Source organism: Trichechus manatus, unplaced genomic scaffold (genome assembly GCF_000243295.1).
Source record: "Trichechus manatus latirostris isolate Lorelei unplaced genomic scaffold, TriManLat1.0 scaffold00036, whole genome shotgun sequence".
NCBI lineage: Eukaryota > Metazoa > Chordata > Mammalia > Sirenia > Trichechidae > Trichechus > Trichechus manatus.
The window spans coordinates 12952843-12966930 of NW_004443972.1; the positions used below are offsets into that span (position 1 = coordinate 12952843).

A 14088-nucleotide genomic window follows, 5' to 3' on the forward strand; every position below is an offset into this window, starting at 1 on the left:
AATGTTTTGTTATATATACTTACCAGAATAAAAAAAATGAGCAAAACACTCAAATTGGTTCACTTTTCACACTTATTGTACGTATGCTGTATCTCAAATTAAAAAAAACAGAGAAAATTAACTGAGAAAAATAAAACAGAGAAAAAGTATAGGAAAGCAGGATGGAGCAAAAAGTAAGATTATTACACACGATGCATATCAGGATATACGTTTGCTAAAGACAGATTCTAATTTTGACTTTGTGCATTTTACTAGCCAATGTCTGAGGAAACATGATGGCTACAAGAGTCAGAGTCTTTAAGGCTCAGAACCAAAACCAAACCCATTGCCGTCAAGTCAATTCCAACTCATAGCGACCCTACAGGACAGAGTAGAACTGCCCCATCGAGTTTCCAAAGAGTGGCTGGTGGATATGAACTGCTGACCTTTTGGTTAGCTGCCATAGCTCTTAACCACTGTGCCACCAGGGCTCCTACAATTATTACCGATACTAAAACCAGAGAGAAATTTTCCCTTGGCTCTTTATAAACAAACAGTTCACTGTGTTATATAGCAAAAATGGGATCAAATTTCATAGGGCTACTTCTTACAGCATCCATTCATATTGGTCAATGGCAACACCCAAAGCATAGTTCAATGAAAACAATTCTATGGGAGCATCTTCATCTTAATTTGGCACAATAACTCTCAATTCTTTAAAAGGGGTACTGCTGGTGTAACAAAGTCAACTTTCTTCTCTGCAAAAAGCAGTGCCTTTTTATATAATATAGGCAGAGAACAGCTGTAGGAAAGAAAGGTAAAAGAGAGACGCTCTACCTTGAGCATTGTGCTCTTTCAAGAACTATCTATATGGGATCAAATTGACAACAACAACTTGGAAGATTAGATAGGAACCTTAGGGGGCAGTAAATTGACGTTTATGGGGGAGGAACAACTCAGAAAAGGAGGGTGAAAACGGTTGCACAACTCAAAGAACGTCACTAAATGGTACATGTAGAAACTATTGAATTGGTGTGTGTTTTGCTGTGTATATTCTCACCAACAACAAAATAAATAAAATTATTTTTAAAGAAAAAAGAGAGAGAGGCTCATTCAACTGCTCACTTATTATCCTGTTAGGAATCTTCTGCTAATATATAATTATTTATTCAGTATTTCAAATTTGCAGTGCATTGTCTATCTCCTGGAAATACACACTACATATTGTAAGTGGAATTTGAGTAAGAACAAGGTCTCACTATAACTATTAGAATAAGCAAATTGTTCACAGAATAAATGTTTACTCTCGGAGAATGATAGTAGAGATAGTGGAAACGAAAAAAATACATACTTCTAGGACAACAGGCCAGGAAAATGTCATCAAACAAAATTTGTAAGAGATGTGATGAGTTAATTAATATATTTTGGCTCTGTTTTAAAACAATCTGATTTCTTTTTGTTAATAATTGACTTTATTTTTGTTGTTGAGAATATACACAGCAGAACATACACCGATTCAACAATTTCTACCTATACAATTAAGTGACACGGATTACGTTACTCAAGTTGTTCAACCATTATCACCTTCTTTTCTCCTTTTCTGAGTTGTTCCTCCCTCATTAACATAAACTGACTGTTCCCTAAGTTAACTATCTAATCTTTTAAACAATATTTTATTATGCTTTTAATGAAGGTTGGTTACATTCTTCACAATGTGTGAACATTCTCATTATTTCCATTTTGGTTGTTCTGTTTCCATTAATCTAGTGTCCCTGCCCCCTTACATTCCCATCTTTGATTTAAAGTAATTGTTGACCGTTTGATCTCATATACTTGATTTTTTAAAGAAGCACAGAACCTATGGGTGATATTCATTATTTTTTGAGCCAATTTGTTAGCTGTAAGATGACCTCAGGGGTTAGTTTCATTTCAAGGTTTGAAGAATATCTCAGGGCAATACTCTCGGGAAGCCCTCCAGTCTCAACCAGTCCAGTAGATCTGGGTTTCTTTGTTGTTGTTCTTGTTTGTTTTTTGGCTTTTTTAGGAATTTGAGGTTCTGTTCCACATTTTTCTCCCAGTCTATAAGGGTCCATCTATTGTCGCCCTGATTAGAATGGTCGGTAGTGGAAGCCAGGCACTATTTAGTCCTTCTGGTCTCAGGATAGATGAGACCATGGTTTGTGTAGACTATTTGTCCTGTAGACCAGTTTCTTGTTTGAGTCTTTGGCTTCCTTCTTTCTCTTTTGCTCCAGACAAGTAGAGACTTGGCCATCTTAGATGGCCACTTGCAAGCTTTTAAGACCCACAATCTGGTTTCTTTAAAGCTCTGTTACTCTGGACTACTACCCTCTAAATTAATATCTCTTGGATAAGCATGTACTTTGAAACTAAACATTTTGCATTAAAATTATCATTGTCCAGATCTTGACGGATTGGGTTTTGTTTGTTTGTTTTTGTTTTTTTATCCCTAATCCTGTTTTAACACAGTGTTAAAAAGCAAAGATGTCACCTTGAAGACTAAGGTTAGCCTGACCCAAGCCATGGTGTTTTCAATCGCCTCATATGCATGCAAAAGCTGGACAATGAATAAGGAAGACTGAAGAAGAACTGATGCCTTTGAATGATGGTGTTGGTGAACAATATCGAATATACCATGGACTTCCAAAAGAACGAACAAATCTGTCTTGGAAGAAGTACAGCCAGAGAGAGGATGGCAAGATTTCATTGAACCCACTTTGGACATGTTATCAGGAAGGACCAGTCCCTGGAGAAGGACATCATGCTTGGTAAAGTATAGGGTCAGCAAAAAAGAGGAAGATCGTCAATGAGATGGACTGACACAGTGGCTGCAACAACGGACTCAGGCATAACAATGATCGTGAAGATGGCGCAGGACGGGACAGTGTTTCATTCTGTTGTACACAGGGTCGCTATGAGTCGGAACCGACTCGACAGCACTTAACAACAACAACAATCCTGTTTTGACCACAGAGTATTTATTTCAGTCAAGCATGGACTCAAACAAAATATTTATAGAGAACTTAATCAATATACAAGGTCCCTGGTTGGCACAAATGCTTCACACTCAACTACTAACCTAAAGGTTGTCAGTTTGAACCCACCTAGAGGTGTATGGAAGAAAGGCCTGATGATCTGCTTCTGTAAAGATTGCAGCCAAGAAAACCCTATGGAGCAGTCCTAGTCTGTAACACATAGGGTCACCATTAGTCAAAATTGACTTGATGGCACCAGGTTTCATTTTTTTAGTCAACATGCAAAGACATGACATCTATCACTGTCATTTTACCTTATCATGAGATAAGTATGACAAAACAGATTAGGAGAAAATGTGTGTTTCACTTTCAAAATCTGAGCATCCTAATGATTTTCGAGATGTGAAAAGTTTAATGAAAAAGTAGATTGATATTATTTGGAATGTTTAAGTCATTGGCAAATTTAAATTGTTTAAAAATAATAATAAGCTGAGCTCTTGAGTCATAGTGAGTGATTCACCCATAGAATTCTTGAGGGGATTAATTTAAAACAGTTCCAAAGAAACACTATCTTCACATGCCTACTCTCTAAAAGACAGAAGAGAATAACGGAAAGGGCAAGCTGTTGTAGAGGAGAAAAAAATGAAGAACAAGGACAGAGCAGAACCATGTTAGCCTGGCTTGTCAATCAGTGCAGGGGAATTCAAGAGGCACAAAGTGAGGCATGGGGCATTCCCTGATAAGGAGCAAAGTGTTAGCTTCTGAGGAAATAAAGTCTCCCCTTTCTGCTTCACACTCCTACTCACCTCCCCACTCCTTTTACTTTTCACTGGATCCCTAGGTGAGAGGAGTAGTGATTTGTATTATTCAAATTTCAGGGAATCAAATGGCCCACATGCTTTAGGGATCCAACTTTCAAAGAATACAAAAGACACAGGACTCATGCTGATGGTTGTCTTCTTTTCCATAGCAAGACTGGGAAAAGTAGAACCTGCCTTCTCATGGAAGAGACCCAGCTACTTGCCCACAGATTCTCCACCTTTTCCTCAGTTAGCAGCCACCCCAGAGATTACTGCCTGGAACTCTTGCCAGAGCTACAGAGAAGGCTGGACTGATGTGAGATATTGGAGTCCCTGGTTGGCTCAAACTGTTATGCGACTACTAGCAGAAAGGTTGTTGGTTTGAATCCGCCCAGAGGCACCTCAGAAGACATGCGTAGCAATCTGCTTCTGAAGGGTCACAGCCTTAAAAGCCCTATGGAAAAGTTCTACTCTACACACATGGGGTCGCCACGAGTTGGAATCGACTCCACAACAACTAACAACGATAACAACTGGAGGTCCCTCGATTTGCTTCGCTGGTTTCATTCCCCCTGTCACCAGTCACTGGACTGTCTTTAGATGGTATCATAGTGTCAGGATCCAGGATTCTGCGTCCTTAAGAATTTTCTGAAGTTTTCCATTATTTGTCAAGAGTTTAGAAAAGGGGATTATATTAGAGTTCTATTATGTAATTTGGGGCCAAAGTAGCAGATAACAAGAAAAAGTTACTTTGTTTTGTCCTGTGTGCTCTTTCTAGAAATCTCCCTGAGTAAGCCCTTTTAGACTAGGAGTGATGCACAGCTGAGCCAAGATAGTATTTAGATACTCCTGCGTCGCTCTTTAGCAAGTGTCACTTCTGTATCACTTTTGAACATATTCCAATATTACCCAATTTAGGGATAAAGCTTAAGATTTTGACTATCAGCTGCAAAAAATGTAAGATGGAAAAGGCCAAAGCAATGAAAAATCCAGAAGAAAATTCACATATATGAATGAGAAGGTATGATATATAGTACACTCTTTGTGCTTACAATTTTTCCTTTTTTTCCTGTTTAATTCTATTTACCTATTTATGTTTGAAAATTCTCTCCTGTTTTGTTATTTTAAAATAAACTCACTATGTGGATAAGAACTCGTCTGTTTGAGCTTTTTAGTGATCCATGCTTATAGTTGTCTATAGGATACTTTCCTCTATAAATCTCAAAATTACTCAATACTAATCATTTGGCAGCAACAACTGCAAGTCAAGACTGAGCTAGCATAGGAACTAAACTGCCTCTGGTTGATATTTATGGATCCCTTGTGGCGCAGCTGTTAAGCACTCAACTGCTAACTCAAAGGTTGGCGGTTGGAATGAACCAGTCACTCCACGGGGAAAGGATGTGGTAGTCCACTTCCCTAGAGATTGTTGTTGTGGTTAGGTGAAGTCAAGTCATTTCCGACTTATAGTGATCCCACATGCAACAAAACGAAATACTGCCCGGTCCTGCCCATTGCCGAAGCCACTGTGTAAATCTATCTCGTTGAGGGTCTTTCTCTTTTCGGCTGACCCTCTACTTTACCAAGCATGATGTCATTCTCCAAGGACTGGTCCCTCCTGATAACATATTCAAAGTATGTGAGACAAAGTCTGGCCACCTTCGCTTCTAAGGAGCATTCTGGCTGTACTTCTCCAAGACAGATTTGGCAGTCCACGGTATATTTGGTATTCTTCGTCACACCATTATTTAAATGCATCAATTCTTCTCTGGTCTTCCTTATTCTTTGTCCAGCTTTTCCACGTATATGAGGCAATTGAAAATACCATGGCTTGGGTCAGGCGCACCTTAGTCCTCAAAGTGACATCTTTGCTTTTTAACACTTCAGAGAGGTCTTTTGTAACAGATTTACCCAATGCAATCCATTATTTGGCTTCTTGACTGCTGCTTCCATGGACGCTGATTGTGGATCCAAGTAAAATGAAATCCTTGACAACTTCAGTCTTTCTCCATATATCATGATGTTGCTTATTGTTCCAGTTGTGAGGATTTTTGTTTTCTTTATGTTGAGATGTAATCCATACTGAAAGCTGTAGTCTTGGATCTTCATCAGTAAGTGCTTCAAGTCCTCTTCACTTTCAGCAAGCAGGGTTGTGTCACCTGCATATCGCAGGTTGTTAATGAGTCCTCCTTCAATCCTGATGCCCCATTCTTCTTCATATAATCCAGCTTCTTGGATTATTTGCTCAGCATACAGATTGAATAGGTATGGTGAAAGGATACAACCCTGATGCACACCTCTCCTTATTTTAAACCACAGAGTATCCCCTTGTTCTGTTCAAACGACAGCCTCTTGGTCTATGCACAAGTTCCACTTGAGCACAACTAAGTGTTCTGGAATTCTCATTCTTTACACTGTTATCCATAATTTGTTATGAACCACAAAGTTGAATGCCTTTGCATAGTCAATAAAACACAGGCAAACATCTTTTTGGTATTCTCTACTTTCAGCCAGGATCCATCTGACATCAGCAATGATATCCCTGGTTCCACGTCCTCTTCTGAATCCAGCTTGAATTTATGGCAGTTCTTTTTTGATGTACTGCTACAACTGCTTTTGAATGAACTCCAGCAAAATTTTACTTGTGTGTGATATTAATAACACTTTCTGATAATTTCCGCATTCTGTTGGGTCACATTTCTTTGGACGTGTACAAATATGGATCTCTTTCAGTCGGTTCACTAGGTAGCTGTCTACCAATTTTTTTAACATAGACAAGTGAGCACTTCCAGCATCACATCCATTTGGTGAAATATCTCAGTTGGTATTTCAACCATTTCTGGATCCTTGTTTTTTGTCAATACCTTCAGTGCAGCTTGGATTTCTTCCTTCGATACCACCAGTTCTTCATCATATGCACCAGTTCTTGATCATATGCTACCTCCTGAAATGGCTGAACATCAACCAGTTCTTTTTGGTACAGTGACTCTGTGTATTCCTTCCATTTTCTTTTGATGCTTCCTATGTCGTTCAATATTTTGCCCATTGAATCCTTGAATACTGCAACTCGAAGCTTGAATTTTTTCTTCAGTTCTTTCAGCTTGAGAAATACCAAGAGTGTTCTTCCCTTTTGGTTTTCTAACTCCAGATGATTGCACATTTCATTATAACACTTTACTTTGTCTTTTTGAGCTGCCCTTTGAAATCTTCTGTTCAGCTCTTTTACTTCATCGTTTCTTCCCATTCGCTTTAGCTACTCTACGTTCAAGAGCAAGTGTCAGAGTCTCTTCTGACATCCATTTTGGTCTTTTCTTTCTTTCCTGAATTTTTAATGACCTTTTGCTTTCTTCATGTGTGATGTCCTTGATGTCATCCCACAACTCGACTGCTCTTTGGTCCTTAGTGTTCAACGCATCAAATCTCTTCTTGAGATGGTCTCTAAATTCAGGTGGGATATACTCAAGGTCGTACTTTGGCTGTCGTGGACTTGTTCTAATTTTCTTTAGCTTCAACTTGAACTTGCATAAGAGCAATTGATGGTCTGTTCCACAGTCAGGCCCTGGCCTTATTCTGACTGATAATATTGAGCTTCTCCATTGTTTCTTTCCACAGATGTAGTCCGTTTGATTCCTGTGTATTTAGTCTGGCAAGGTCCATGTATATAGTCACCATTTATGCTGTTGAAAAAGGTATTATGCAATGAAGAAGTCGCTGGTCTTGCAATATTCTATTATGTGATCTCCAGTGTCATTTCTATCACCAAGGCCATATTTTCCAACTACCAATCCTTCTTCGTTTCCAACTTTCACATTCCAATCACTAGTAATGATCAATGCATCTTGATTGCATATTTGATCAATTTTAGGCTGCAGAAGTTGGTAAAAGTTTTCAATTTCTTCATCTTTGGCATTAATGGTTGATGCATAAATTTGAGTAATAGTCATATTAACTGGTCTTCCTTGTAGGCATATGGATATTATCCTATCACTGACAATGTTGTACTTCAGGATAGATCTTGAAATGTTCTTTTTGATGATGAATGCAATTCCTCTGCAATTTGTCATTCCTGGCATAGCAGACCATATGACTGTCTGATTCAAAACGGCCAATACCAGTCCATTTCAGCTCCCTAATGCCTAGGGTATCTATCTTCAAGCATTCCATTTCATTTTTGACAACTTCCAATTTTTCTAGATCCATACTTCATACATTCCACTTTCTGATTATTAATGGATATTTGCAGCTGTTTCTTCTCATTTTAAGCCATCCACATCAGCAAATAAAGGACCTGAAAGCTTTACACCATCTACATCATTAAGGTCGACACTACTTTGAGGAGGTTGCTCTTCCCCAATTGTATTTTGTGTGTCTTCCAACCTGAGGGGCTCATCTTCTGGCACTAGATCAGACAATGTTCTGCTGCTATTCATAAGGTTTTCACTGGCCAATTTTTTTAGAAGTAGATTGCCAGGTCCTTCTTCCTAGTCTGTCTTAGTCTGGAAGTTCCATTGAAACCTGTCCACCATGGGTGACCCTGCTGATATTTGAAATATCAGTGGCACAGCTTCCAGCATCACAGCAACTCACAAGCCATCACAGTAGGACAAGCTGGTGGTGGCCGTAGAAATCTCTTTCTCCATAGATATTACAGCCTTGGAAACGCTATGGGCAATTCTACTCTGTCACATGGGGTTGCTATGAGTCAGAAATGGACTCGACTGCAATGGGTGGTTATGCTGACCACTTTCCCAAAGGACTTGTGATCACTCTCTTAGGAACATGCTTTAAAATGCCAAAATGAGTCAGATTAACAGGTCCTATAGGGCTTCCTTCCTTCCTAACCCTGAAACAATCCAATATCCTCTCCTCTTGACTTTCTCTTACATACAGTAGGAAATGCAAGTCAGTCAAGAAAAATAAAACAAACTGGATCTTGGCTACTGCCTGGAAGCTTTTCCCCTAAAAGAGAAATATATAAGAGTTTATTCAAAAGGAAAATACTCTAAAAAAAATGCATCCAAAAATAACAATCACAAGCAACTTTGGGGAAAACCAACTGCTCTCACATAACAATCACTTCCGGGGAGTGCAGAAAGTTGTTCTTATGTTTTTCACACATACTTTGATGTCAGTATACACATTTAAGACTAAGAAAAGGTCTGTATCTCTCCTTGTTCACACAGAAGTAGTAGAGATAATCCTGTGCAAAGAGTTTTGAGTGACCTTTCAGAAATGCATGTGGGTTCAGTAACGGAGCTAGAACAGGAGCAGTTTGAAGATTCATGAACTAAAAACTAGGTCTGCACTTCTCATTTTAATGAAAGAGCCAGGAATACATGTATCATGAGTAGTTCATCTCACCACAAACCAAAAAAACCAAACCCATTGCCGTCGAGTCGATTCTGACTCATAGCAACCCTACAAGACAGAGTAGAACTGTCCCACAGGGTTTCCAAGGCTGTAAATCCTTACAGACGCAGACTGCCACATCTTTCTCCCTCGGAGCAGATTGTGGCTTTGAACCACAGACCTTTCAGTTAGCAGCCGAGTGCTTAACCAGTGCGCCACCAGGGCTCCTTAATCTCACCACAATGTTCCTTTAATGTTGGTTTGCTAGATAAAATACAGAGCATCCTGTTAAATTTGGATTAAACAGTGAGTAATTTTTAATATAAGTATACTCCATGTAGTATTCGTGACTTGCACCAAAAAACCATTTATTGTTATTCAGCAATTCAGTTTAACTGGGTGATCTGTACTATACTGGCTAAATCTGCAACCCTAGTTAATGTGTCTTTTTAAATTATCTGTATATGCTCTTGACTCTCAGTCATCTTATTTTCAACCCAGACTTATCCCCTCAACTCCAGACCCATAAAACCAATTGTTTACTTGACATCTCCACTTTGGTGTCTAATAAAACCAGTTTCCCTGTAGTCAGTTCCAAGTCATGGCAGCCCCGTGGGTGTCAGAGTAGAACTGTGCTCTATAAGGTTTTCAATGGCTGATTTTTTAGAAGTAGATTACCAAGGCCTTTCTTCCAAGGCTCATCCTCTGTGTGGACTCGAACTGCCAATCTTTCAGTTAGAAGCCTACCCCAACCCAGGGTCTTCTGGTGTCTAACAGGCATCTTAAACTCAACATATCTAAAACTGAGCTCCTGATATCTGCTGCGGCCCCTCTCCCCTCCCCAGACCAGCTCTCCTGCAGTTTATCACTGCAGTTGAATTCATTCTTCCATTGCTCAGGACAAAATCTTGGTGTCATTCTTCACCCCCTCTCTTTCTCAATGCTCCAAATTCTTATCTTTTTTTTTTTTAAATGATTTTAGGGATTCAGAAGAACTCAAATATCTGTAAGTCTGAAGCTAGATAATGAGTGCAGGGCAGTAGAGTCAATGAAGAAATAAGCCCCTGAGGGCTTCTGCACAGAAAGCTCCTCCTGGGCCAGCGACGTCTCTTCTTGGAACCAAGGAGCCTCTTGCCACTTTAAAGAAGGGCAAAGGTGGCAAAGAAGGGCAAGGCTTTCACTTTCACTTCCCAGACAGTACAGCCTAAAGCTTTTAGTAGAACCACTAACTACTGTTACCAGTTGCCCATTGCCGGTGGACTCATGGCAACCCCACGTGCGTCAGAGTAGAATGGTGCACCATAGGTTTTTCAATGGCTAATTTTTCAGAAGTAGATCAACAGACTTTTCTTCTTTAACTGTTGTTAGGGGAGAAAAATCTTACTATCTGAACCCCACCCCACCTCAGTTACTAAATAAAACAGTTATCTATTTGCTTTTATATTAATAGCATATAGCTTTATGTTGTTCTTGTTAGTTGACATCGAGACGATTCTGATTCATGACTCCATACGTGCTTCTAGATTTTCAATAATCCTTTCCTAACCAGAGGACAAAGAAGTTTCATGAAATCAGAAGGGAAATGCACAGTGTGTAAATCTATATAATATCCAAATCACAGTTTCAAAATACAGAACTCCAGTACATTTTCTGCCATTCTGTATTTATTATGTATGACTGTTGTGAGATCGTGTCAGATCTTTCTTATCAAGCGTCAATGAATCTAGAACCCAGATAATCAAAGCAACTCAGAGCAGCCTACTTTTTAATCCAGTCCAGACCAATAAATATTTTTTCTAAGTTTCCACCAGCTCTTATCCTCTAAGATTCTCATTATGAAGCAATGGTTTCCATTCTGTTAATGCATGGCAAGCCTTGGGTGACTTGCCCAGGTGTTGGGAAAAAATAGCAGTTTATCAATGTTGCCAGATATTTAAGGTCTTATGCCTGGCACTCAGCATAGCAAAGTTGGAAGCTGGTACATTCTGTTGTGCAGTTTCGCTGGCCCACCACGCCAAGAGCAATATCAGTTATAGCATGCCAATCATGACAAGTACATTTTCATAAATGGTCAACATGATTAATAATGTGATTAATAAAGTGACCAGGTCAAAAATAATGTAGGAAACTACATGAGAAGACCAGTTAGAAAAAGAAATCACCTTGAATCCCTCTACCAAATAACCAAAGAATCAATCAAAAATAGGAATAAAAAAGGTAAATGGCAATAGACGTTTCTACGGGATACAAAGAGGTAAAAACTTCTTAAAGAGATTTGAAAATCATTGTATTTGCAATGGAAAAGTTCACTGAAAAGCTCAGCTTGACAAGCACTTCTCTACTAGATTGATGCTTTATCCCATATCAGGCATTTTCTTAGCTTTTAGATTTTAAAGAAACAATCACATTTGAATGAACGATTGTTTTTTTTTTTCTTTTTTTTTTGCACATCAATGTCAACAGTTAAAAATTACTTTAAAAAATTTTAAAAAATGTAACGGGCCATGTTTTATTATACAACTATGCCCAGGGTCTCTGAAATTTTTCTAAAGATCTGTCACATAACAAAATATACCTTTCTAACTAGATAAAAGATAATTGAGAGTGTTTTTTTTTTTAAAATGTCTGCAGCCAAGTTGTTAGCTCCACCCCAGAAAAAGGGTTGTGCAGACAGCCTACAGAGACAGTTTCATAGGGTGCACAGTCAAAAGTGTGATATCTGGAAAGCCTTTCTTTTTTTTTTTTTTTTTTTTTTTTGGTAGGTTCTATTAAGTCGTCAAGAGCACTTTTTGAGTGTATGAAGTTAGTAGAGTTTCCGCCCATTTCTTATAAAGACTCCCAGAGTCAGCTCCTTTTCCATTGATAAATTGACTACCTTTGAATGCAAGTATTTCACTTTATCCCATCATCTCACTCTCTGGGTGCCTCTCTGGATGTTTCTTAAAAGGCTGTACCTTTTCAAAGATAACTGGAATGCAGTAACTCAGAAGAGGGTAAGAATGGTTGCACAACTCAAAGAATGTAATCAACGTCACTCAATTGTACATGTAGAAACTGTTGAATTGCTATATGTCTTGCTGTGTATATTCTCAACAACAACAAAAAAATTAAATAAAAAATAAATAAAAGCTAACTAGAATGCTTTAATCTTCCTATTTTATTAATCAACTGTTCACTTAAATATTGTATTTAGTGATTGCCTCAGGCCATCTAAAACACTAGCATCTGTAAATGACAGCAATCACACTATTCAAAGCATTCTCCTGCACATGTCACTAAGAGGAAACCTACCCACCCTCAACTATAGCTATTAATGTCAAACAGATTGTCATCTGGGAAAACAAAAATACATCAAAATCACATTCAGACAACGTACACTTGGTTTTTATGTGCAAATGTCTTAACTGTATGATTGAAATGTTTAAAGAATGAGTTAGCAAGAAATCTGCTCCTATTCTACATAACCCAGGTTAATAACGCAATAAAAAATAGAGAGTTGATTTTAGCAAAGACGCATTTGCCCCAGTTTCTGGTAAACATAAAGAAACGTTTGGTTTCTAGCTTGGGCTGAGGGCTCTATTTAGCCTATCAAGGCACAGACCTGCTATAAACGCTGGGGCGCCTGCCAGAATTTTTTTTTTCTTTTTTTTTTTTTTCCCTCCCTTCAACTGTTAGTAAAGATCGTACCTCGAAAGCAACGTGCGCTGCAAACTACGGAGGTTTAAGCTCCCACTCCCGCCTCCGTAACTTGGCATCAGTGGCTTTTGGGGTATCCCTCGCCTCCTAAAATCCAAGCTGAATCGCCTCTCCAACAACCCCCATCACCATGCCACCATCCTTGCGCAGCTCTCCAGGGCTCAGCACCTGCAGCCCTCCCCGTTCCTGCAGGGTGAACTTGTGGGGTCACCCCTCTCCCAGGCGTGCGCGACCCACAAACACACTCCTGCTCCCTTCCCTGCAAACAGTCCCCAAATTTCTGTCACCCACCTCATCCCTACTATCTATACCCCCGTGTCCTGTCTTTTTTTCCCCTCGTCCTGGTGGCTTCATACCCAACACACCTGTCTACCCCTACGGCTGCCAGATGTCAGGTGCCCAAGCTGCGCTCTATCCCGCGCCCTCTCAACGGGACCAGAGCTTCCTCCTCCTCCCTCCGAAGGTCAGTTTGCTCTAACCACCGCCATCCCCTACGCCCCTGCCCACTTGCAGACGGCTCCCAACTTCCACCCTCGCAGGTGCGGGGGAAGGGACGCCCTACCTGCAGAGAGCACGGCTGCCGCGGCGAGCAGCAGGAGAGTCTGGTGAAGCGCGGAGCGGAGCGCCCGGGTCATGGCCACTAGGCGGGCGCGCCGGGGCTGCGAGGCTCCGGAGCGCAACGAGGTGGCCGGGTCACCGCGGGCAGCTTTGAAGTTCCGGGGGCGCCGGAGGGGAGCGCAGCCCCGACACCCTTTTGAAGTGTGCCGTTGCCTCTAATCAGTGCGGGCGCCCGCCTCCTTCTGCCTCCCCCATCCCACGCCCCCCGCGGCTGGCGGTGCGCGTAGCTCCTGCCACTGGCCCCTGCAGCCGGCTGGCGAAGGGGGAGGGCGACAGAGCCCGCCCCTGCCGCGCCTCCGCCCCTTGCGCCTTCTCGCAGCCGCTGGGGCCTGTTGCTGCGGGGCAGGAGGCAGAGGCGGCCCGGGTGGCGGGATAGGGAGATCGCCCGGAGCTGGTGCTGAGGAAGGGTGGGGAGAAGCGGCGCCGAGGCCCAAAGCCTGGATCCTCTAGGAGGGGCTGAGGGTCCGTAGGGAAAGCCCCGCTGAGACTTTAGGGAAACTTCAATCACGCTGCAAAGGCTTCCTGGTGGTCCGCACTATAGTTTTTTACAGACTATCCAACGGTCCGGCTCTTGTGATACTCATTTAGTCCAGTGCCCTGAAGGTTTTATAACTGGGCTGCGCCATGAGACAGCCGGCAGCTCCTTTTCCCCG

The 14088-nt window shown here is 40.9% G+C and overlaps 1 protein-coding gene across 3 annotated transcripts in view; it reads right to left on the reverse strand.

Annotated features, from left to right (window-relative positions):
- Window positions 1–13695, reverse strand: part of ACVR1C (activin A receptor type 1C) — a 106437-nt gene extending 92742 nt beyond the window's left edge. For 2 of the 3 annotated variants that reach the window (XM_004375403.1, XM_004375402.1), the window contains exon 1: window positions 13380–13529. In XM_004375403.1, coding sequence (XP_004375460.1) covers window positions 13380–13452 — 73 coding nt within the window. In that variant the 5' untranslated portion in view covers window positions 13453–13529. Of the gene's footprint in view, window positions 1–13379 lie in introns of all 3 variants that reach the window. The other variant, XM_012555264.2, reaches the window with a different exon arrangement.
- Window positions 13696–14088: the final 393 nt, after the last annotated feature.